This window comes from Xenia sp. Carnegie-2017, unplaced genomic scaffold (assembly GCF_021976095.1).
Source record: "Xenia sp. Carnegie-2017 unplaced genomic scaffold, XeniaSp_v1 HiC_scaffold_24, whole genome shotgun sequence".
Taxonomy (NCBI): Eukaryota; Metazoa; Cnidaria; class Anthozoa; order Malacalcyonacea; family Xeniidae; genus Xenia; species Xenia sp. Carnegie-2017.
The window spans coordinates 13,587,941-13,614,566 of record NW_025813487.1 but is presented as its reverse complement, the minus strand read 5'-3'; the positions used below and the strand labels follow the sequence as shown (position 1 = coordinate 13,614,566).

Sequence of the window (26,626 nt, the reverse complement as noted above, 5' to 3'; positions counted from 1 at the left end):
ATTCCTGTTGTTTTATTGTACTTTGAATGTTTGTGATGTCGTTTTCAAAGAGTTTCATCATTATTTTTGTAGCAGTTATTTCGCAATGGCGAGTCCGAATGTGGTCGCGTTAGTTATAAAGTGAACGGAGTAAGTACTGTTTGAACTTCTTCCATTTTTTATTCATCTTCACGTTGCTAACTTTTATACTTAAGTCATTTTTTTGGGGGTTTGAGAGAGAAGAATTAATGTAAAATATAAAAGTATCAGACTTTTACTCAACATCTTTATCGAACATTTATCGATTGGGCAATAAATATAGAACACACCAGTGAGCAAAATATTTGCTTTGGGCAAAAATCCCAAAATTGAAACTGTCAAGAAAGTTAGTGACGTAACGATACGGGAAACTGTAGATTACTGCCTGCAAATTATTGACATTTCCTTCATCTTTTTTGAAACAGGTTTTCGCCGTTATTTCCTTTTTGGATTTTGATCGTTCCCTCCACACCATAGCTTGCTATGCATATTTTGCCGTATTAAATTAATTTTTAGGCTTTTGACATGCATACCTACATAAACATTGACTACCCTCCCACCCCACAATTATCGAGGCTATTATAGCGCCACTGTATTCTCGCCCTTGATGAGTTGAAATTATACTGCAATATGGGATTAGGATTAGATCAGATGAGATGAGTTTAAGATAATTGCATGATACAGGTATGCACTGTCAGGGGGTGGAGTTTAAGATAATTTCAATATACAGGTCTACACGGTCAGGGAGGTGGAGTTTAAGATCATTGCATGATACAGGTATGCACTGTTATGGGGGTAGAGTTTAAGTTCATTGCATAATACAGGTTTCCACGGTCGGGGGTTTAAAATCATTGCATAATACAGATTTGCACGGTCAGGGGGTGGTGTTTAAAATCATTGCATAATAAACGTCTGCATGATCAGGGGGTGGAGTTTAAGTTCATTGCATAATACAGGTTTGCACGTTCAGGGGGGTGTTTAAAATCATTGCATTATACAGGTCTGCACAGTCAGGGGTGGAGTTTAAGATCATTGCATAATACAGGTTTGCACGGTCAGGGGTGGTGCTTAAAATCATTGCATAGTAAACGTCTGCATGATCAGGGGGTGGAGTTTAAGATCATTGCATAATACAGGTCTGCACGGTTAGGGGGTGGATCTTTATGATTCTAACCGTTGTTCCTTTTCTTTCAGGAATTGTTTTTCTTCCACATTATCAAGCTGGTGTTTTATCAAAGTCGCACATTTACAAAAGTGATACTGTGTCTTTTTACATCCTGGAAAACAAAAGATAAATTATATTCTTTGCTATAGCGTCGAAAGCTTGTACTGTTTCTCTAGATTGTATCACGTGCTTCATCACGTGCATTACATTACGTGGTTAAGCAATGAATGCACAGTCTTAAGAATGTTTTTCTATTTTGGTGAAGTCTTTCTCCTTATTTCTACGTTTTGATATGCTACCTTACACAAGAAAACGCTTTGGTTAACGCTTATAACATAAACGTTACTTTATTATTTACACGAACCATGTCCAATTTACGAGCCATGTCCAAATTGTTGTTTGTTTGATGCACTGCTACAGTTCATAAACCTCTATAGAAATGGACAATGCTGTGCCGTGGAGTTGTTGCTGCTCGAAGCTTCGCCTCCTGTTTACGTTCAAGGATTGTCTGCTCGCTCAAGGAATCTTTTGGTTTCATCGACAGAGCTGACAAAGTGAACGAGGTTTGTGTTTGGGCTGTTGCAGTTGCTCCTGTAGATCAATATTGATAATTTATTGTTTAATACAAAATGAGTTTTATCAGTTATTTCACTTATGTATACGATTTGATCATTTGTAATTTATTTTACACACGATGACTTCTGATTGGCATTTGACGTAGGATTGAAAATTTTCGGTCTGCAAACGAGTCACGTGACTCAACTGACGTATTTTTGTGATAGCTGACGACAGCAACAAGTTTATTTTTGGAAATTCGTAAAATTTGTTTGTAAAAACTTGGCGAATTATTTTGTCAGGTAAAGAAGTTGCAGTCTCAGTGGAGCGTCTACCAGAAGGTACAGTGAAGTTTGATGATGTGAGCAAAGACACATTTCAAGGCACCATCGAGAAAGTACATTGTCGGACAAAAAGACAGGAACCGTTAAATGGTGTGATATTGTACAACACAAGCAATGGTAGTTCACAGCTGCCATATTGGGAGAAAGATGTCTTGGGGGAGTTCACCGTCTTGACTTGGGATGTTGTTGGTTTTAAAATTGCTACAGGTAAATATGGTTTGTTGTAACTGTTGGTATTATTTCAACATGTGCAAGATCAATGAGAGATGATTTTGTTGAACTAGGGGAAGAACAGTTTAAGAATGATCGAGATATCTAGTATATATAGATTAAGTTACGATCGATAAACCAGGCGGGAATCGTACACAAAATATAAATATTAAATTACTAAGTTAGTTTAGTTTAGGTTTCCTTCTGTAGTAACACTGGATCAATAAGAGCTTATCTTTACTGGATCTTTAGGAAGAAGAGTTTAGAACTGGTAGAGATATCTAACATAAATAAACTTGGTTTAGTTCAGGTTTGTTTCTGTGGTAACACTGGATCAACAAGATATGATCTTAACAGGATCATAAGAAAGAAATGTTTAGGACTGATAGAGATATTTAGTAAAAATAAAGTTAATTTAGTTTAGGTTTCCTTTAGTAGTAACACTGGATCAATAAGATATGATCTTTACTGGATCATTAGAAAGAAAAGTTTAGAACTGATAGAGATATTTAGTCTAAAGAAAGTTAGTTTAGTTTAGGTCTCTTTCTGTAGTAACACTGGATCAATAAGAGATGATCTTTACAGTAAGAACTGTTCAGAACTGATAGAGATATCTAGTATAAATAAAGTTAGATCAGTTTAAGTTTCCTTCTGAAATATTAGCCTAATTGGTTGTTAAAATCTAGGCTCTTATATGAAGTTTTACTTTACTCCCTACTTCAGCCTCATATCTAATCTTAGTTAAAAATAACTTTGTTACTGTATCAATGGGTGCTCCATCGACAATTCTTTAAAACTTCAACTAGTCTTCCTTTGCTTAGACATTACCATGTTTAGACGTAACATTTTGTTTTAAACTAGTTCGTTGTCCTCCTTATTGTTGATTGAATGTTTTGGTGTCTTGTTTAACGTGCATGTCTGAACATTTGAAGAAAATACCAAACGTGTATGTACCTTACAGAATAACCAAGCTTTCAAACTATAGTTTTCCTTTGAGTGTTTCCAGTTGGATATGGCAACATGTCCATACAATGAAAGAAATTAACAAATTTTCCCCGTGATATCGGGAATATAAAGCACGCTTCCATCTTTTAGCCACTCAGTCAAGCGATACATCTCTCTTCTTTTCGTGCAGATCGGCGTGATTCTTTAAGAAGAGCAACGGAAATTCATCTCATCAAGGAAGTGGAAAGCAGCAATGGATGCAATGTCAGAGAAAGAGTAAGTTTTAATTCTCCTTTACATTTGCTAGTGTTTAGACTGCGTCATGAGAAAGCCATTTCTCCAAATTTAGCGGGAAATTGTTTACCTTTATCACTGTGATGGCAAATGTTAATTGCTTTGAGTTATGGTTTGACCTTTACCCCTCCTCGTCTATGAGTATTTTATCAACCCATCCCCGTCAAAAAAATTTACTCCCCCTCAAGTTGTACCTCCCTAATTGTATCAACCAATCATATAGTCACCATAGTGTATCAACCAATCATATAGTCACCATAGTGTATCAACAAATCATATAGTCACCATAGTGTATCAACCAATCATATAGTCACCATAGTGTATCAACCAATCATATAGTCACCATAGTGTGTCAACCAATCATATAATCACCCTAGTGTATCAACCGATCATATAGTCACCATAGTGTATCAACCAATCATATAGTCACCATAGTGTATCAACCAATCATATAGTCACCCTAGTGTATCAACCAATCATATAGTCACCATAGTGTATCAACCAATCATATAGTCACCCTAGTGTATCAACCAATCATATAGTCACCATAGTGTATCAACGAATCATATAGTCACCATAGTGTATCAACCAATCATATAGTCACCATAGTGTATCAACCAATCATATAGTCACCCTAGTGTATCAACCAATCATATAGTCACCATAGTGTATCAACCAATCATATAGTCACCCTAGTGTATCAACCGATCATATAGTCACCATAGTGTATCAACGTATCATATAGTCACCATAGTGTATCAACCAATCATATAGTCACCATAGTGTATCAACGAATCATATAGTCACCATAGTGTATCAACAAATCATATAGTCATTATAGTGTATCAACCAATCATATAGTCACCATAGTTTATCAACGAATCATATAGTCACCATGGTGTATCAACTAATCATATAGTCACCATAGTGTATCAACCTATCATATAGTCACCATAGTGTATCAACAATCATATAGTCACCATAGTGTATCAACCAATCATATAGTCACCATAGTGTATCAACCAATCATAGTCACCATAGTGTATCAACCAATCATATAGTCCCCATAGTTTATGAACCAATCATAGTCACCCTAGTGTATCAACCGATCATATAGTCACCATAGTGTATCAACCAATCATATAGTCACCATAGTGTATCAACAAATCATATAGTCACCATAGTGTATCAACCAATCATATAGTCACCATAGTGTATCAACCAATCATAGTCACCATAGTGTATCAACCAATCATATAGTCACCATAGTGTATCAACCAATCATATAGTCACCATAGTGTATCAACCAATCATATAGTCACCATAGTGTATCAACCAATCATATAGTCACCATAGTGTATCAACCAATCATATAGTCACCATAGTGTATCAACCAATCATATAGTCACCATAGTGTATCAACCAATCATATAGTCACCATAGTGTATCAACCAATCATATAGTCACCATAGTGTATCAACCAATCATATAGTCACCATAGTGTATCAACCAATCATATAGTCACCATAGTGTATCAACCAATCATAGTCACCATAGTGTATCAACCAATCATATAGTCACCATAGTGTATCAACCAATCATATAGTCACCATAGTGTATCAACCAATCATATAGTCACCATAGTGTATCAACCAATCATATAGTCACCATAGTGTATCAACCAATCATATAGTCACCATAGTGTATCAACCAATCATATAGTCACCATAGTGTATCAACCAATCATATAGTCACCATAGTGTATCAACCAATCATATAGTCACCATAGTGTATCAACCAATCATATAGTCACCATAGTGTATCAACCAATCATATAGTCACCCTAGTGTATCAACCAATCATATAGTCACCATAGTGTATCATCCAATCAATCATATAGTCACCATAGTGTATCAACCAATCATATAGTCACCATAGTGTATCAACCAATCATATAGTCACCATAGTGTATCAACCAATCATATAGTCACCATAGTTTATCAACCGTATAACCAGAGTATTGACAATCTTCGCTGTAGGCTTCACTATGATCATTTGACGTCTACTAAAATTTCTCAAAAATATAGGAAGTTGAATTTTTTCGAGAAATTATTAGGCGTTTTCTGAAATTTAGCGTACTATAAAAGAATATAATTAAACATAAAATTTATTTCCTTTTTAACTATAAGAGTGAACGAGAGTGAATGATTCTGAACAGTATTTGAAAACAATTTGGAACATAACATCAAATTTTTAGAATAAGGATGAAGTCAATATTTGAAATAGGATAACGGCTGTAATACTTTTTATCTAAATACATTAAATAAGAAATAAAGTTAAATTACAAACAAACAGTGGCGTAGCATGCTCAGTAATTTAATTTTCTTGGGGGGAGGGAATTTCATACATTCATAATTTTGGAGTCTGTGGAATATGTATGAATATGTACACACTGTCATCTCGTTAATTTACCTGACGTAAGAAAGAAGAAGTTTTAATGGATGGAGTTTACTTTCTTACCAACTATGTTAGTGGTAGTAAAATGTTGCTGTTCTTGTCCTTTCCTATTTTCGCTTATTATCCCCATTATAATATTCATTATAAAATCATCCAAAATTATCGAATTAATTGAATTTTCTGATGATTTGATTGCAAGAGTGCTAGGAGCATTGTGTTTTGCTGTAGACTAGAGATCAACGAAAAAAAAAGAAATGGGTTGGAAGCAACGACACAAGATTTTACAAAACAAGAAAAATTCATGTGATCGAAAAACATATCCTCTCTTATAGTTTTTTGTCAGACCCTCTCCTTGTTTTTCAACACTGGCAGGAACACCCACCGAAAGATTGAACTAGGTAGTTGGTACCAAACTTTTTTCCACCTTTCTTAACGTCTATTTTCTTTCTTCCCCTTTTAGGAAAAAATCTCAAACCTCAGAGATTGGATGTTGTGTGTTCATTAAAGTGTTATAGCTGTACGTATTGTATGTGGGTCAAATAAAGCGTCATTTTCACATCGGATTTTCGGAGCACATGAGAATATATCCATTTGAAGGTAACCAAACGTCACGCCTTGCGTTATCGAGCATTTTTGCTAACATAAATATATCTGGAGATACCTCCAACATGGACGACTTTGAAAGAATTTCCTCTTCTCACGATTCATACAAACTCTCCCTTAATGAGAACCTCATAGTCAATAGCTACAAGTCTTCACTTATCGACAGTATAGTAAAAATACAGTAGAGCAAGTCCATTGAATTTTTTTGTGCTACGTATATCTCATTGCGCGTATGATTACTATATTGGCAGCTAGTAAATTGACCTTTTTTGAGTAATAGGAGTGCTGAGCCTGCTAACGGCAGTCTGTTACCTAATTATATGTACAGTAGCAAGTTTCTCAGCAAATTGGACCTTTGGTATGTTTCCTTTACTATGACTTAACACCTGTCCAAGGCAGTTCTATTCAACTTTTTTAATTTCACTATATTTTGCTTCCTAACTTCGTAATTTATATAATCTATTTGACACCGTCTCATTTTGTATTCTAACACCTTATGTAAATATGATTATTTCTTATAACATCCTATTAAGCATGCAATGCTACCCAACCTTCCGATTTGTTAAATACGGCCCTATAATGCAGCGGATGTTGAGTTTTATTTTATGTTTTTCTACGTGTTTCTGTGCACCTGTTCACTTCAGAATTGTTTTATTATTGATGAGGAATATTTACTCTAAACGTCCCTAATGAATATTTTGATGAGGAAATACGTCAGTAAACGTCCCTGGGATAACAAGACGCTACCATATTTTTACATAGTTAAATGCTGTTAATGACTTAACGTTGACAATGACCATATACAGTCTCTCAGATCTATAACAATTTAAACCAGTTGTTTATAAACATGTAGCTTTACGAATAAATAGAAACAAATTTCTTAAAGCAAATAACAAGAGTTTTGAAAACAAAAAGAAAACAGAAATGAATGCCAACTTTTCCAAAACAGCGAGGACAATAAAGTAAAGAAAGCTTTGTCTCAGTTTAATAATGCTTTATAATAAAACTATTCTTAACTTTGCTTACTCGCTCTCCAGCCTGCGCGGTCTGTACATAAAGAAATATCTAATCCGATATTTCTCTTTAAAGAATTCGCGATTGCTTAGTAAGGGCCTTATTATACAACTAACTTTAATACGGTTTTTTAAAATATATGTGTTTCTATATGCTTTTCCTTCCACCTGTTCACATCAGAACGTAGACTTAAGAACAACACTTTACAGCTAATTAACAAAGCTAATTTACGAAGAAAACTGTAAAAATGACTAAATTAAAATGATTCTTGCTCGTTGTAGTATATTTTGATAATATCCAACAAAGTAGCTGTCCAATGCATAGACTAGAAGTTTGTCATATACCAAATTAAAATAAATATTGAAATGTTAAATTGTTGTTCTTAATTCTTTACCGCTGAACCCAATCACTTAAACATTCTTCATTCATAGGTCATTATTCTTGCATGCATTATTTTTTTGCTATTTTTTCTTTGTATTTGTGCAGCTGTCTTATTGTGTCACTGGTTTGAACAGACACTTGTAAGCAATAAAAAAAAGCTGGTTTGATGTTGTAAATTTTACTGTATAGTTTGGTTCGACAGAAATTGGTGTATTTGGGGTTACAATTTTTTACCAATGAATGTTAGCAAAAATTAAATTTACTGTTGCCAAAGTTGATATTTAAGAACTTAAAATACGCTATGGAAACAATATCATTTTATGTCATTAGCACTTGAAGTCATTAACCTGTTTTGCCGTGTTCACCCAGTTTAGATGCATTAATTTTGCTTCGGCGCTTTGTCTAAACAGAGGTAAAATATCAAAAACTTATCTTCTATAACATTGCTTCGTCAACCAATGTATGTATCTTAATTTTTCTTTGTTTCCAAATTTTCTAACACATTTAAAGTATTATTGTTGATTCGTAAAGGGTAGGATTTGAGGCAAAAGAAAATTCAATAAAATGTTAAATAATTGTGGCAGTCGGCATAAGTGCATGTTTATATATTCTCAATACACGCTACTCCACACTTAAGGAAACAGCTTTGGCCTGCACTTACAAGTAAAACTTTGCAAAAACCACAACTCTATTGTTTACCATACTTGTACGAATCTTCATTTTCTCTGTTTGTTTAAGACGTATTTCTGCAGTTGCCTTATTGTGTGCGTTTTTCAAACAAAGACGTAAAGACAATAAAAGAACAAAAGGTAAGATGTAATAAATTTCGTTGGCTACAGTTGATGGTAAAACGAATGTTTGTTTATCCTCGTTGCTTTGTTAGCATTTCATATACAGCAAATTTTTTCTTTGACCGAGTTTTGCAGTTTACATAATGCCGGCTTGCCCTCGAAGGATTGTGGTTTCAAAGGCTGAAGACATCAACTATTAAACGTTTTCATAGAGAAGAATTCGCAATGATTAAGCCGTGGATAAAATGAAGATGAAGCTTAAGCAAATTTTACATGACGAAATCAAAATTTGAAAACAATAAAAGTGCATGGGCTGCATGTTTACGTCACGGCCGCCATGTTGGTGGTCAAATACAAAAAAATGTTTTATCAAAGCCATTGTTTGCACAGGCCGATAAGGGCGGGTCAATTTTTTTCATAATTCCGTGGAAATTGTTTGCAATCCAGGAATAGGCGAATTGTTTTATTGTTGATGAGGGTATTTAGTCTAAACGTCCCTATTGAATGTACTGATGAGGAATATTTAGTCTAAACGTCCCTATTGAATGTACTGATGAGGAATATTTAGTCTAAACGTACCTATTGAATGTACTGATGAGGAATATTTAGTCTAAACGTCCCTATTGAATGTACTGATGAGGAATATTTAGTCTAAACGTACCTATTGAATGTACTGATGAGGAATATTTAGTCTAAACGTTCCTAATGAATATTTTGATGAGTAAATACGTCAGTAAACGTCCCTGTGATAGCAAGAGGCCACCATGTTATTACATAGTTAAATGTTGTTAATGACTTAATGTTGACAATGACCATATACAGTCTCTCAGATCTATAACAATTCAAACCAGCGGTTTATAACATGTAGTTTTACAAATAAATGGAAACAAATTTCTTAAAGGAAATAACAAGAGTTTTGAAAACAAAAAGAAAACAGAAGTGAATGCCAACTTTTACAAAACAGCGAGGACAATAAAGTTTAAATAAGAAAGCTTTATCTCAGTTTAAATAATGGTTTATAATAAACCTTTTCTTAACTTTGCTTACTCGCTCTCCAGCCTGCGCGGTCTGTACATAAAGAAATATCTAATCCGATATTTCTCTTTTAAGAATTCGCGATTGCTTAGTAAGGGAGTTATTATACAACTAACTTTAATATGGTTTTTCGAAATTTATGTGTTTCTACATGCTTTTCCTTCCACCTGTTCACATCAGAACGTAGACTTAAGAACAACACTTTACAGCTAATTAACATAGCTAAGTTACGAAGAAAACTGTAAAAATGACTAAATTAAAATGATTCTTGCTCGTTGTAGTATATTTTGATAATATCCAACAAAGTAGCTGTCCAATGCATGGACTAGAAGTTTGTCATATACCAAATTAAAATAAATATTGAAATGTTAAATTATTATTTTTAATTATTTACCGCTGAACCCAATCACTTAAACATTCTTCATTCATAGGTCATTATTCTTGCATGCATTATTTTTTTGCTATTTTTTCTTTATATTTGTGCAGCTGTCTTATTGTGTCACTGGTTTGAACAGACACTTGTAAGCAATAAAAAGAAGCTGGTTTGATGTTGTAAATTTTACTGTATAGTTTGGTTCGACACAAATTGGTGTATTTGGGGTTACAATTTTTTACCAATGAATGTTAGCAAAAATTAAATTTACTGTTGCCAAAGTTGATATTTAAGAACTTAAAATACGCTATGGAAACAATATCATTTTATGTCATTAGCACTTGAAGTCATTAACCTGTTTTGCCGTGTTCACCCAGTTTAGATGCATTAATTTTGCTTCGGCGCTTTGTCTAAACAGAGGTAAAATATCAAAAACTTATCTTCTATAACATTGCTTCGTCAACCAATGTATGTATCTTAATTTTTCTTTGTTTCCAAATTTTCTAACACATTTAAAGTATTATTGTTGATTCGTAAAGGGTAGGATTTGAGGCAAAAGAAAATTCAATAAAATGTTAAATAATTGTGGCAGTCGGCATAAGTGCATGTTTATATATTCTCAATACACGCTACTCCACACTTAAGGAAACAGCTTTGGCCAGCACTTACAAGTAAAACTTTGCAAAAACCACAAACTCTATTGTTTACCATACTTGTACGAATCTTCATTTTCTCTGTTTGTTTAAGACGTATTTCTGCAGTTGCCTTATTGTGTGCGTTTTTCAAACAAAGACGTAAAGACAATAAAAGAACAAAAGGTAAGATGTAATAAATTTCGTTGGCTACAGTTGATGGTAAAAGGAATGTTTGTTTATCCTCGTTGCTTTGTTAGCATTTAATATAGAGCAAATTTTTTCTTTGACCGAGTTTTGCAGTTTACATGATACCGGCTTGCCCTCAAAGTATTGTGGTTTTAAAGGCTAAAGAAATCAACTATTAAACGTTTTCATAGAGAAGAATTCGCAATGATTAAGCCGTGGATAAAATGAAGATGAATCTTAAGCAAATTTTACATGACGAAATCAAAATTTGAAAACAATAAAAGGTGCATGGGCTGCATGTTTACGTCACGGCCGCCATGTTGGTGGTCAAATACAAAAAAATATTTTATAAAAGCCATTGTTTGCACAGGTCGATAAGGTGGGTCAATTTTTCTCATAATTCCGTGGAAATTGTTTACAATCCAGGAATAGGCGTATTGTTTTATTGTTGATGAGGGTATTTAGTCTAAACGTCCCTATTGAATGTACTGAAGAGGAATAATTAGTCTAAACGTCCCTATTGAATGTACTGATGAGGAATATTTAGACTAAAAGTCCCTATTGAATGTACTGATGAGGAATATTTAGTCTAAACGTCCTATTGAATGTACTGATGAGGAATATTTAGTCTAAACGTCCCTATTGAATGTACTGATGAGGAATATTTAGTCTAAACGTCCCTATTGAATGTACTGATGAGGAATATTTAGTCTAAACGTTCCTAATGAATATTTTGATGAGGAAATACGTCAGTAAACGTTCCTGTGATAGCAAGAAGCCACCATATTATTACATAGTTAAATGCTGTTAATGACTTAATGTTGACAATGACCATATACAGTCCCTCAGATCTATAACAATTCAAACCAGCGGTTCATAACAGGTAATTTTACAAACAAATCTAAACAAATTTCGAAAAACAAACAGCAAAAAATTTGAAAACAAAAAGAAAACAGGAGAGAATGCCAACTTTTACAAAACAGCGAGGACAATAAAGTTTAAATAAGAAAGCTTTGTCTCAGTTTAAATAATGCTTTATAATAAACCTTTTCTTAACTTTGCTTACTCGCTCTCCAGCCTGCGCGGTCTGTACATAAAATATCTAATCCGATATTTCTCTTTTAAAATTCGCGATTGCTTAGTAAGGAGTTATTATACAACTAACTTTAATATGGTTTTTGAAATTTATGTGTTTCTACATGCTTTTCCTTCCACCTGTTCACATCAGAACGTAGACTTAAGAACAACACTTTACAGCTAATTAACATAGCTAATTTACGAAGAAAACTGTAAAAATGACTAAATTAAAATGATTCTTGCTCGTTGAATTGTACTTTGATAATATCCAACAAAGTGGTTGTCTTGAGGTCAAGAGCATTATGAGGTCAAGAAGTATATTATCAGCTATCATCTGAGAGCCTGGAAAATGCAGGTGCCGAAGGGACACCCCTCCGAACGCGATTTGATGGCTTTCCTCAAAAACGCCCAGCCCTACATCAAACGCAAACTCGTCGAGGAGCTATTAGCTCTACGAGGAGTTAAGTTCCAGTTGGCTGTAGAGGTTGAGCTTCGGAAGGATGAAGCAAATGGTACTGAAGTGCTTCAAGCACCAGTGTTCCGGACAAAGCAGATCACGCTGCTACAGGCGCATGAGATTCCGCAAGCCCTACATGAAGCCTTCCCAACAATCCTGGAGAGATTGGAAAAGTTCACTCGCGAAGGGTCTGGGTGGGTAGTGGATCGTGTCAAAACACTCTGGCTTGACATTGCCCACTACCAGCCTTTCAATCAGCATCTCATCTTTGGTGATGCGGGAGACCTCGCTGCCGTTCACATGAATAAAAGCAGTCTGCTGCTCAACCGGCTGTTCTTCGTGGGCATGAGCGTTCTCGACCTCTTGAAGCATCTGATGTTTGACTGGTACTACAACCATCTCAAGGTGCTGTACAGGTCGTCAGCAGAGCTCCTCTACACCGACACCGACAGCCTTGTGCTGGAGATCCAGACTGAGGACGTGTACGCCGACATGAGACGCAACGCCGGTCAGTGCGACACCAGCAACTATCCCAAAGACCATCCACTGTTCAGCACAGCCAACAAGAAGGTGCTGGGGAAAATGAAGGACTAGTGCGCTGGGGCGCCTATCGCTGAGTTTGTGGAGCTCAGGCCCAAGATGTACTCTATCCTGAAAGCCGATGGTCTGGAGGAGCGCAAAGCCAAAGGTATTAAAAAGGCCGTCGTGAAAAAGCATATCAGTCATGCCCAGTACAAAGAGGCACTCTTCGAAGCAAAGCGCTTCCGCCACGGTATGGATATGCTGCGCAGTCGCGGGCATCAGATCTTCGGCGACAACGTCAACAAGACATCGTTGAGCCCGCTGGACACAAAGCGCTGGATCGCGGCCGATGGGATCTCTACCCTAGCATACGGGCATAAGGAAGCCGGTCTGCAGGCGAATAAATAATAAATGCGTAATTATGCTGTGATTATTACAGTAGAAGAGCTGCTCCACGGCTAAACTCCTGGTAGTGAAAGGAGTTTTCATAAAATGCGTGACAGGACCCCATCGTCTAAGCCGGCGGTGTTTCGGTCCCAAAGGGCATCACTAAGAGCTCCTCGCGCACAAACGCGCGCTTGGGCCCATCAAACAAATAATACAATACGGGCTTCCAGCCACAACCACAGCCCGCTCGACCTGATGGGAGGTCACCATCCAGATAGGATCGGTCGCCCTACGCCGTTCGCCACCCTCGAGTTCGCCAGGCGCATACAAATACCGCACCAAAACATCCGATGGCAAGCGTTGCTCATTGAAACCAACTGGACGAAGCGCTGGCGCAGCGGATTTCGCCTTAACGCCCTTCTTCCGAATCACAAGGGAGGGCTTTTCACCCGTCAAACGAGTAGTTTCATTATTGAGCGCTTTAGCCTCCTCAGGTAATCGTGATACCCATTCTTTGTTCCGAGTTCCGGGCTCAGCCAGCTCGCGATGATACTGGTAACCGAACAATCGCTCCGCCAATGTTCGGTTAAATCTTTCTACCATCCCCTGATCTCTATGAACCCCGACCTTACCTCGTCGAATCGTGACACCATTTTTTTCACACGCTTTTTTGCACAGCCCCGCGGAACTCCGAGCCAGGGTCGACATGTAAAACTTCCGGCCATCGAAGAGGCCCACGGGCATAAATAGACTTTCGCTGGTCGGGTTGAGCCGCAGATTGGAGAAGAAAGCTGAAAAACACGATCGCATTCTGACGTCCGCTGAGACCGTGCTCCGAACAATCTCGCTGATCACGAGCCGAGCGCTTCGAGATGGCAACTGCAGCGAAAGAGAGTACCAGCTCGTTTTGGACGAAGCAGAGCGCTTCGCTTCGTTGAAAGACGAAATTAGAAGCCAGACAAAGAGAGCTCTCCGCGAACAGACGCGAGAGCTAAAAGCAAAGTTGGGCGCTGCACGTGCGAGCGGGCGTGAGGAGGGCATTCAGCTTGAGCGAATGGACGCTCTGAAAAAAATCCACCGTCAAGTGGCGGATGGCTATTCACGCTAGACATAAACTTTGTGCGCGATTGACAGTGTTGCATCATCTTGGTTTGACAGTTTTTATCACCTCACCCACGCTAGGGGCTACAGATCTAAGCTGTGATCATAATAAATCACTGCGGTGAACATCTGTTTTGTTCGCGAGGGAAAACCAGTAGTTGAATAAAACGGTGTGTATGAAATAGTGTCGGTGGTATGGAGTGTTTGGCATGTCAAACTGGCGCTATGAGCGTCATGAATTTAGCCGAGCATTTCAATGGTCGGCGGCATAATCGTGCGTGGTTGGCTGGCAAAGCTATAAAATTCGTTTGCCACTTGTGTAACGACAGCGGCAGGGATGTGGAATGGCTATGTAAGCATGTCGAGTCGCCTGGGCACCGAGAAAAGCTAGTTAAAGAGCTCATGAGATCTAGGGGGTGGCCTCACCGCTTCCTCCGGGCTGCTCCCGAGGAACTGCAACGGCAAGTTGTGCTTGCGAGGGAGCGAGTAGATGCCCACCTCCGCATGTTGGACTGGGTCCTCGAGGGGAACTCTCTCGACGAGTACTAACTAACTATCACATCAGAACTAATAGACCCCGACGGCCGGCCGCACAGGCGCGGGGGGTTGGCCGGCCGTCTTTGGCTCCTGCCGTTGTTCTGGGTTTGACATTCGCTGTCTTGTGATTTTTATGCCGATATATGTGCTTACTATGTGCTTAGATTTGTGTAGACTAGGTCTCAAGGTGTGAAGTGCGCCAGAACCGTTGCGATTTTTTGTCGCACCTATGTATACACAGTTTTTTCATACTGTGTAAACGAACTAGGGCTGGGGCGCTCAGACTTATGTACGCAGCCTCCCAGACCGGGGTTGCGCCAGAACCGGTAGTCTCTATACTACTCAAGAGCATTAGGCAAATACGTCTGCAAACGTCTATGTGATAACAAAAGATCCCGAGGCAATCATGTTTTTACCTCTGCTCTTAATGACTTAATGTGGACAATGACCATACACAGTCTCTGATTAATAACTATTCATATCGGCGTTTCATTACAGGTAATTTTACAAAAAAATGTAAAAAATTTCGAAAAACAAACAGCAAAAATTTTGAAAACAAAAATAAAACAGGAGAGAATGCCAACTTTTACAAAACAGCGAGGAGAAAAAAGTAAAGAAAGGCTTCGTTTCAGTTAAAATAATCCTTTATAATAAACCTTTTATTAACTTGTTTATTCGCTCTTCGAGCCTGCAATCTGCTCATAAAGAATTAAATGATCCGATATTTCTCTTTAAAGACTTCCCAATTAGTAAAAGCCTTATAATACAGCTAATTTTAATGTGATACTTCGAAATTTATCTGTTTCTACATGTTTTCGGTGCACCTCTTCACATCAGAACGCAAACTTAAGGACAACACTTAAGAACTAATCAACAAAGATATATTACGAAAAAAATTGAAAAAATTGCCTAAATTAAAATCATCATATCTAGTTTTATTTTAGTTTGATATAATATCCAGAAAGTGGCCGTCCAACGCAAGAACTAAAAGTTTGTCATATAGCTACCAAGTTAAAATTTATATCGAAATTATTTTGTTTTTGATTCTTTATGCTAAACCCAATCGCTTGAACATTATTTAATAAAGAAGTCATTATTCCTTGAAGCATTGTTTTCCTTGTCATTTTTCACTGTATTTGCGCCGCTGTCGTAATGTGTCCATCGTTGAAACAAACACCAGTAGGCAATAAAGGTACAGCTGGTATTACTATGTAAATTTTACTGTATAGTTCGGTCCGACACAATTTGTTGTATTTAGGGCATAACATTTTGCTAATAACTGTCAGCAAAATTGAATTTACTGTTGGTAAAGTTGATAGTCAAAAACTTAAAATACGTTTTTTATTGTAACAATATAATTTTTCGTCATAGGCCACCTGAAGTCATTAACCTCTTTTGCCGTGTTTGCCCACATTAGATGCATTATTTGTGCTTCGTTGCTTTGTAGCTATAAACAAAGGGTAATTCTCTAAAATATCAATAACTTTATCTTCTATAACATTGCTTCGTCAACCAACAACAACATCCAAATTTCCAAACATTTAAAGTATTATTGTTGATTCGTAATGTATAGGATTTGACGCAAAACAAATTCTATAAAATGTTGAATAACTGGGGCAGATGGCATGAGTGTTTGTATATATTCAATACGGCACTGCACACTCGAGGAAACAGCCTTGGCCAGCAGTTGCAAGTAAAAAGTTGCGAAAGCCACAACTCTGTTGTTCGTCTGACTTGTATGTATCTTAATTTTTCTCTGTTCGTTTAAGGTTTATTGCTTCAGTCGCCTTATTGTGTCCGCTTTTCAATTAATAAAAGAACAAAGGTAAGATGTGATGTAGTTGATAGTAAAACGGAAGATTCTTTATCTTCGATGCTTTGTTAACATTTAATACTGCAAAATTTTTCTTTGACTTAGTTTGGCAAATAAGTGTTAATACAAACACCGCACAACTTCCGCCCCCCAAATGATTTGATTCTTATAGTAAATGGAGAGATTTTTTCATTTACCACAATGAGGACAGGTTTCACATTAATATTTTGATTCGTATATTTATGTATTATCATATTTTTCGCTCAAATCTCTCAACTACATCGAAAGCAAACCCTATTCCACTGTTCTGTAAATATATTCGTTCTTCAGCGGAACCTGCGAAAAATTAAAAAGAAATCCGCTTGAGATTTTCAATTCTTATGGAGTATTCATTGGCAGTTAGTACTCCACAAATAACTGCAAACAAAGGAGTAACGAAAAGCTTGGAAAAATGTAAAAAGCTGCAAACTATTTTCAAGACTTTCTGTGATATTTCTGTAGATTTTTATAAAAGAATTTGAGCAATCTCAAGATAACGCTGAAACCCAAAACTACTCAGCTGCCCTTAATATCGACGTTGGTTTATTTTGTAAGCTCTTCCTCCCCAATAGAAAAAAAGCTCTATGATTTCATAGGTTTTTTACATGTATCATGACATAACAGGAAATTGAAATGAAATAGCTAATGGGAAGCTCTGCATGCACAATTGTTATTTTCATATTCAGAGAAAGAATTTTAACATCGTCTTGGGTTTTTAATCTATTGTATCTAAAATAAATGATTTGCTTTGATTTTAATTTGATCTCGCTTTCTTCACTTCCTTAGCGCTATCCACAAAAAGGCATTTTTTCATCGTTCAACATATCTCTTGAAACACAAAAAGTTGAAATTTATATTGAACAGAGTAAGAAGAATAAAGCATAAATTTAAAGTTAAACAAGTTTCATTATTTTAAGAAAATTATAACCACGTACCTATATAATAGCTACAGTGGCTACCAATAAGAGAGCCATCATGCAGCCATATGAGACTAACTCGATCTATTTCTGAACAGTTATTCTCGCTACACAATTTTGCTGAAATGAATTTTTTAGATAATGCTCACATATTGCTCAAAAATACGTTTTCATCGTGATCTGCTTGCATCAGAGATGTAATTGTGACGTAGTCATTGTCGATCTAAATATAAATTTAAAGTCTTCTGTGATAACGTACCTACATCCAACAATCAATTATAATTTAGAGCTTTACTGTATATCCTTGGATCTATGCAATGATGAGTTTAATGATATGGTGGTTATTGTGGCTGTTATTTGGTCAAGGATTCACAATGAAAATGGGTTGGAATGAAGAACTTGAGTTTTGTGAGGAAGAGTGGAAGAAATTTGTGGCGGACAAAATTGAAATCGATTCGAAATGCTTTACTCGTAGACAAAATCGTACACAACAAACTCGTACACGTTGTTGTGTTGAGGAGAAGAAATATCTTTTGGAGCGATTTAAAATGTTTAGTGAGATATGTCCTCTTGAAGGTAAAGTAAACAACAGTTCAGTTTACAGTAAGTACAGAGCATCAACTGGCCATGTACTTGGCAAACAATCACAACACCTATATTACTGAGGTACTGTTTAATTTAAATAACAGTAATTAAAACCGTGTTCTTAGAAAGTGCAATAAAGTAAGGTACCTAAAGTAAATGGTTTAAACCCGTAAAGTACATGTTAATATACTCTACTAATTTGGATACACTAGCTTCACAGCATTGACGCAGAATAGTATCTCGTTCATTGTTCCTCTGTCTAGTTACAAAAGCAAAGTAATATGACAGTAGAGTCAAAAATAGTAATTTAAGCAATTATATGATAAAGTCTGTATAGTTATTGTCTATTTGGGTTTAACGAAGACTTTCGATTCAATGTGAATAGTATGTAACATTTTGTGGCCAAATGAGTGTCACTTTCTACTTGTTCTTTTTCTCTGGACAACCAGTTAAAGATAACTTAATTTTTTGTTAGGGACATGTGGATGCAGCCCGATTATTTTAAACTTTACTGTTTTGTCACACGACGATTATGGTCATTATCCTCCTTTAATAAAAGCATTATTCGAAAAATGGAAAGAACCAGACTACTTCACGTGTTCACATAAGTACATAATTGAAATAATAGAACGTTCTTATTCTACACGTTATACTAGCTTTGGAAAATACGAAAACCCTTACAAGTATGTTTTATACGGTGGAAAAAGTCACACTTGTTATGTTCTCATGAACATGAACCTAAAACGACCAGGTACGTGCAAGGGCAGTTCATATTAGTTTCTCCTGTGTCAGTTTAATTTATAGTACACCAATGTGATTATAATGCTTCATATTCAACTTTGCTCAAATCCATACGACACTTTGACCTATATTTAATTCATCATGTAGGTATACTCTTAAGTGAATTTCTTTGCAGTTGCAAAGCTAATAGAATACACCCCGGAACAGCCAAGCATGTTTAATTCGTCATACATATATTATAATGTAAACCTGTAAAAGAGTAAAAGCTCAATTCAAGAGCGTGTCTTGGTTATTTTCTGGTTTATTGATTTTAATCATTAACGATCACGTTGGAAGATTTTGGTTGTTTGTTAATGGGTGTGAGGGTTAGGGTTAAGATGTTCATATATTGATTTGTGCTAGTTAAGCTTTATTATTATAATACAACGGTGATGCAATCTCGATTGTGATTGTCTAAAAGCCTTCAAATAATTGTCAATACACTATCACCTAGAAAAACATTGAAAATTACCTGTAGGTGACGAATTTTCTTTATGAGACAACTGTATATACAAGAAATATTTTGGTAGAATCTTCATCAAGACTTTCAAGTGTTTTACTCTGCTCAAATTATCGGGAATATAGACGAAAAACACCGAAAGTGTTAAACTGTTTGTCCAGAGAGTTTTCATCGCGTATTTACAGGAAATAGACGAAAGCGAACCGCAAAATTTTTCAATCAGACTGCAGTCAGCGCTATCCCCCTCAGATTTGCTTCGGTAGATATCCAATTGACCTCGGTCTGAATATTCTTTTATATCATGCTCAACTTAATCCAAAAATTGTTAAATATTTTTAACGGGAGAATGTTCTTATATCACTTCAGTAGAAATAAATTTCGTTGTATATTAACCCTCTGTATAATATCCCTGTACATATTTGTATGCATCTCTCCTCTGCATGTATAAACCTTTATAAACCCGTAAAAAAGCCTCACGATTTTGTATAAGCCCTGGCATGATATTTATTTAAATTGTTTGGAATTTTAAATTGTGCAACTCTGGTATTCTTATTATCAAGAGCACTATTTCACAGCACAACTTAAATGAACTCCACCAAAAGAGTGTACAGCTTACAGAGTTCACAATTCAGTTTTACATTGAATTATATATTCCTTGTCTTCAAGTTTGAATAATACTAACCTAAATCATCAACTTTTTCTGGGCACAAATTTGTATAAGTGTTTAGATAAACTTCCTTTTCATCAAAACGAAAGTCATGGGAGTTTATACAGATGAAAAATCAGGTTCAGCAAACAATCTTAAAATATTTCAAATATTTCAATTGCGTAAACAAACCATAACTCTCCCTTTTCCATCGTAACAGACCGTGCGCCGTGAAATTTTTATTAATTGATTTTTTACACTTTTCAACTTGTTTGTAAAATTTTTCAGTCTCCATGCCATTGAACTAAAATACATGGAACGCTACATCAAGCATATAATTGAACCATATTTTACGCTACACACGCGAGATTTTACCCAAGACACGCGCGTTTAGTGTTTCGAGTTCCTCTCGCGGAGTAAAAATTGATTGACTACACACTCGTGTCTGGGGAAAAGTCTTGCGTGTCTGGGGTAAAATCACGGCTTTAAAAAATTATTAGGGTTTTGTATTACAGGTAGCGTTCCATGTATTTTAGTTCAATGCTCCATGCTGGATGCCTTAAATTGTTTCATACGCCATTATTTTCAAAATGACCCTCAACAGCAATTGGTTTATTTAATTCTTTAGAAAGGTTGAATTTCAAGATGACCTTTTTTTGGAGTGTTTTTTCCTATATTGATAGAATTCAGTATGCTAAATTATTTTTCATAAAGTCATATTATTTTTATATATATATTTTGTAGAGTGTGGTATTTTCAATCTATTTTATCATGTATCATTGTCCTTTTTCAGATACGAATGGATTTTTCATCAAACATGTTCAGTCAGGAAAGTGTGTTGGGAGTTTTTTTCCCTTTTTCTACCTGTATACCAAGAATTGTTTTGAGGAGACAGCTTATTTTAAATTTTTACAATCTGGCTCCATCAATAGGTCGAATAAAACAAGGTGTCTTGTGGGATACCGAAGTTTTGTGGTGTTATCTGATGGAAATATTAATGGAGAATGTGGATCCATCAATGCCATAACCCAAACAAATTGGGGTGGTCTATTTTATTCACGCTTTAATAAATGTATAGTAGCACAGCCCCACTTGCAACTTGTCAGTTGTAAAAATGAAGAAGATCAGCGATTCAATTTCGGCAAGTAAAAATATTCATCCAGTCAGCGTATATGTACTTAAACTCTAATTAAAAGCCACTGCAAGGCCGCAGATATAGGAATGGCGCCAGTGAAGTCACTGCCATCACACACTTCATTTTTATCAAATCAACTTTTATTTTACAGGAATTTACAAATAAGTTTGTATAGATATGAATTTACTTATTTTTTGTGTGTCTTTAATAGGCTCAGTAACATGTGATGGAAAAAATATATCGGACGTTAGTTGTTCTAATAATCAATATATGGTGATAAAAGTTGCAGAATATCGTGGATTGAGAAAAGGAAGCATTTGTAGCTCATTTCTTGATTACAATTGTAGTGTCGATGTAACATGTGACCTTAAAAATTACTGTGATGGTGAAAGAAAATGTAATGTAACTGTTGATGATAATCATTTCCCTTCAAATATTTGTCCTGGTTTGGAGAAATATCTTTACTTTGAATATCAATGTAACTACACAAGTATGCCATACAGAAAAATTTGCAATCGTAAGTATTATATGGGCAGATTATATTTTGCTTATTATTAAAGAGCTTCGGGACAAGTTTTGACCTTAATGCGCAATGGTATGGTGCTCATTTTATACTATGTACGTTATCAATTTAGAAAAGTTGACACAAATTTGAATTTTCGTCGGGTGTCTTCACCAGGCGTGGTTTGTTTATGCAGTTTTATCTCGTATTGTATAATTTAGTGTCTTTTTATAATGTGACATTTAAACTTGTGTCCTAAATATTTTCATAAGTTTAATGGTTTGGTGAATTTTGTGTTTTTAGTTTGTTAATGCAAACTTTGTTCATGGAAACATATCTTCTTCCAGTCAATTTGATTTATCAAATCTATTTCTTTTAAAATCTTTTGGCCATTCTATGTAGGCCAAAAGTGACATTTACAATTGCATTTGTATTCATATTTTCATGACTTCACACTACAGAATTTTTACATATACTGTATATATATACAAAGATAGATTCATTACAATTCCTATGAATTGGGAAGCTAAACGCAGCGCTCACCTATAAAAAACGGTATTTGTTCTGGTTTCATTAATGATTCACATAATCACTTAGACACATTTTGTTGTGATTCGTGTTTACAACACAAGAGAAAAGTTCTCAGTTCAACTTATTTGCCTGTAGTTCATTGTCAACTTAAAGAATAAAATCAAAACAGTGCTTACCAACTTAAAGTGTAAATCTATAAGATACTGTGTCCATCAGAATGTGGAAAACATTTCTGGTCAAGTGCTTTCAAACTAAAATTTTTTTTAAGTTAATGTCACCTTCTGTGTTCTTCTGATATTCAAACTCCATGTATATATTTTATTCATGGACGAGATTTGTCATATTTATGTTCATAAAACCACTTCTAAAAACACAGATTTCACTTTAAGATAAGCGTTATGATCATAATTAAAGGAAAAAATAATTTTGATTTGTGTAGTTATTGATGTACGCCTGTCTAAGTCGAATCTTCCGGACGAAGGTGTCGTGAATGTTATTACCAAGTATAGAAACTTCACCATATGCAACAACAGTCTTTTGCACGAAATAAAGACGATTATCTGTAAACAACTTGGTTATCCTACCGCAGTATCTGTGGAAGGCTCAATGTCATTATCATCTTTGAGGAATCAATCGTTTATACCTGGAAATGTCAAATGTGATGCTCGAGTGAACGATTTATCTCAATGTGCTATCATTCAAAATAATGATTGCTCTCAATACTCGTACGTTACATGTAAGCATTCTCATTCAATTTTTTGAATGTATTAACGTATTGTAGGACACATTTGTATGACGTTAGAAAAAGATTTTTAGCGAAGAATTTAAGGAATGAATGTGTTACTTTTGTGTTCTCAACTTACATCTGTCTATTGTTAAGCATCATGACTTACCTCTATCATCAAGACTTACATCTGACATCGTAGTGTCACTGTATTTTACGCTGACTTGGAGAATTTCACAATTCTTCTTTTACATAACAAAAGAAATATAGCATCACAAAATATAAACGATTGCTACTCTTAAATAATAAATAATTAAAACAGGATTGCTGCGAATACTGAGGATTAAATTAATTTTACTCTTGCTACTTCATTTCGTGCTTCAAAAAATGTCCAATTGTCATTCCTCTGCAATACGATTGACGTTCACTCTTTAATGGAATTTAAATCGCTACGGTATTGTTGTTATTTGACAAGATACTTACGGTTTCTTGTCATAGCTGGCTTGATTCCAACTGGAATTTAACCTTATTTAATAAAAGCATGCAAAATCAGTCGTATTCCTCCAATATATCTTGTGCTCTTTTTCTTTCTTAAGAAAACAGTTTTAATTTTTCCAATTTTACGTGAATGGAGAACAATATGAGAGTGCACCATTGCTCTCTATCAAATCAAACCAGTTCTAATGTTATAATGCATTTCAACCAAATCCTTTTCTATTTAAGGTCATGTTTGTGATAATCCTCTATTAAAAACGCAGAAAAATTCCCAGATTCTTGGTTTACTGCCTTCCCAAAGAGTCGTAGTGCTGCTAAAGCAAGAATATCCAGTGGTAGTTCATGGTGTGCTCCTGCTGCTAATGGCAGTCATTATCTTCAACTGAATTTTCCGAGTCTTTATACAGTTAACGTTATCACTATCTTTGGAGACAGTTCAAGTTCAAGCTTTGTAACTAAATATCACTTGCAGACAAACATTGATGGTGTGAACTGGAAATCTGAAAAATCCCAGAAGGTAACAGTAGACTTATCGAATTTGTATATTATAAATTTAAAGGGAAATTTAAAAAGGAATGAAGTTATAAACTAAGTAAACTTTTAAATTGCTATTTATATACAAACTTGTGTGCAGATGTTGATTCAGTGGTGTAGCCGGCACGCAAAATTGCTGGTTCTATGTAAATTTCAGATCATTATCATTATTCATTTCTTTAGAGATCTATTGTTTTACAGTTAGTGAGCTCTGAGAAATTTACATATAGCACGACCAAATTTGTGGGCTAGCTACGTCACTGTGTTGATTGTCTTGGTTACTCCTGCACTACGAAGGACTCTTGCATTTGATTATAAAGTTTAAATTGTAGCTATGTGCATGATTTGAAGAGATACATAGACAATGCATAAACTACTCTCCTCTGGACAGCGTTAAACAAACCTTTCTTTTCTCTAACCTTGCTCTGCAAATACACGAAAATCAATTTTTTTGTTTTATTCCAGATTTATCTAGGAAACAAAAATGGTTACAATGATGCGGCTATAGAAAAGTTTTCTGGTGGCCTTAAATCCAAAGCTTTGCGAATCTTTCCATTGAAATTTGTTGGTGCACCGTGTTTACGAATTGAAATTTGTGGTGGAGGTAAGAAGTAGAAAAAATATACCAGGTTTACTTTGCACTGTAAGCACTTAATTTTTCAATATATAAAGTTTTTTTCTCTGAGTATTAATTAAACATGAGTTAGTTGACAAAACAGAACCAATTTTCCACGAAGGTTGAAGTGTTAGTTTCTTTCTCTAATGAAATAAACGTATTGAAACAAGCCTTTTCAACATGCAGTTAAGTTTAACACGTGTTATTGCAGAAAAAGCAGAACACTTATTTCACTTAGGGGCTACAAATGGTTCAATTTGTAGATTTTTCTTTTATCGTGCAGACTTACTCCCAGACAAACCAACAGATCTCATTGCAACCAAATCTGCATCGACGTACCTCGAGATATCGTGGAAACATCCCAAAAAAACTGGTGTAAAACTTGGTACAAATATCTCGAATCCTCTTACAAGATATCTATTGATTTTGCTGAAGGATACTATGATTGTTTTTGATAAAACTCTGGAGGTAACTGACAAAAAACCGTAAAACATTACGAATCTTGTTCCTTACGCAACGTATAAAGTTAATGTAACCGCTGGCAATTCTGAAGGCTTTGGTAGATCAACTACAGCTACTTTTAGAACTGCTGAAGATGGTGAGTTCATATCAGTTTTTGTGTATACATATCGGCTGTTGCATTGATGGTGTTATTGCCATAGACGACTTTTGAAAGCTCAAATCTTTTCTGGTCGATATTTATTTCAATCATGTTTTTTTAATACTGTGTTATATTTAAGTTAACAATGACAGTGTACACTTGTTAGGACTTCTTTCTAAAGTGTATTTACTATTTTATATAAATCTTTAAAACAAATGTTTCTATTTTTGTTTAGTTCCCGAAGGTCCACCTTTAAATGTTCAAATTGTCGCCTTAAGCAGTTCATCGTTATCAGTTACGTGGGATCCACCAGACAAGAAGAAAACAAATGGAAAGATAGTCAATTACACTGTTTGTATTACACATTTGGAGAATGAAACCTGTTCAATGAAGTATATGATCGAGGAACAGCGTTTGGACATAAATAATGTGAAACCAGGGACAAAATATTATGTTCGTGTTTTAGCTTCTACAATAGTGGGATCTGGATGTTATAGCAATTTTACATGGGTATTTACAAATGGAGGTAAGTCGTCTATGCTTTATGCACAGGTTTGTTTAAGATGATAAATTAATTGAAGTTTATTTATTTAGTGGCACCTGAACTGTCCACCAAGCAGATTGGAAATACGTTGACTTATTTGTTGCAAAATCCAAATGTGGAATATCGGTAACTATGTATTTTACTAGAGCAAATTATTGTAAAAAACTTAAAGGAACTTAAAAGTATTTTTGAGTTTTCGGATTCATGGCTAAGTATAGGACAGTTGGTTTCATGTGGGATCGAGGTAGTCTAAATATCTCTCTGGGAAAGCTTTGATGACTCGTCGCTTTTCTTTGGCATTGCGGATGCATGCATAACATATATTTTAACCATTAACAAAAGCAGAGGTTATGCATGTATTTTAAAAATGTTTTGCCTTAAATTTGCAGATATTTCTATGTAGTCGCGATGAAAAATGTCACAGAAGAGAGTCGATTGCCTTCTAACTTTAAAACACAGACTTAGTGACTTATTCTAAGGCCATATCTTCCACACAACCAATGCCGTATATTGCTGCTGTAGTCTCTCGCAGAGACTTTAAGCCTGATTTTACACTTGGTGACGGTGAAACCACAACACGGCGTTCCAATGGTGAAAATTATTATAATGGCCCGCTA

The 26,626-nt window shown here is 35.5% G+C and overlaps 1 protein-coding gene across 6 annotated transcripts in view; it reads left to right on the top strand.

The window, feature by feature from the left end:
* The first annotated feature begins 1,317 nt into the window (after positions 1-1,317).
* LOC124451845 overlaps positions 1,318-26,626 on the top strand; it is a 40,105-nt gene continuing 14,796 nt past the window's right edge. For 2 of the 6 annotated variants that reach the window (XR_006950700.1, XR_006950699.1), the window contains exons 1-4: positions 1,555-1,746; positions 2,041-2,289; positions 3,428-3,513; positions 6,449-6,505. Coding sequence is in view for 3 of the 6 variants with exons in the window: in XM_047002442.1 (XP_046858398.1) it covers positions 6,564-6,585; positions 8,725-8,795; positions 10,524-10,605; positions 10,933-11,003; positions 16,857-16,912; positions 17,726-17,804; positions 18,144-18,432; positions 18,917-19,192; positions 21,121-21,468; positions 21,674-22,020 (1,641 nt within the window). In the remaining 3 variants the exon portion in view is untranslated. Of the gene's footprint in view, positions 1,747-2,040; positions 2,290-3,387; positions 3,514-6,448; positions 6,586-8,724; positions 8,796-10,523; positions 10,606-10,932; positions 11,004-16,856; positions 16,913-17,725; positions 17,805-18,143; positions 18,433-18,916; positions 19,193-21,120; positions 21,469-21,673; positions 22,166-23,942; positions 24,232-24,713; positions 24,853-25,147; positions 25,463-25,700; positions 25,992-26,059; positions 26,136-26,398; positions 26,464-26,626 lie in introns of those variants that run through there. The other 4 variants (XM_047002442.1, XM_047002443.1, XM_047002444.1 and 1 more) reach the window with 4 other exon arrangements.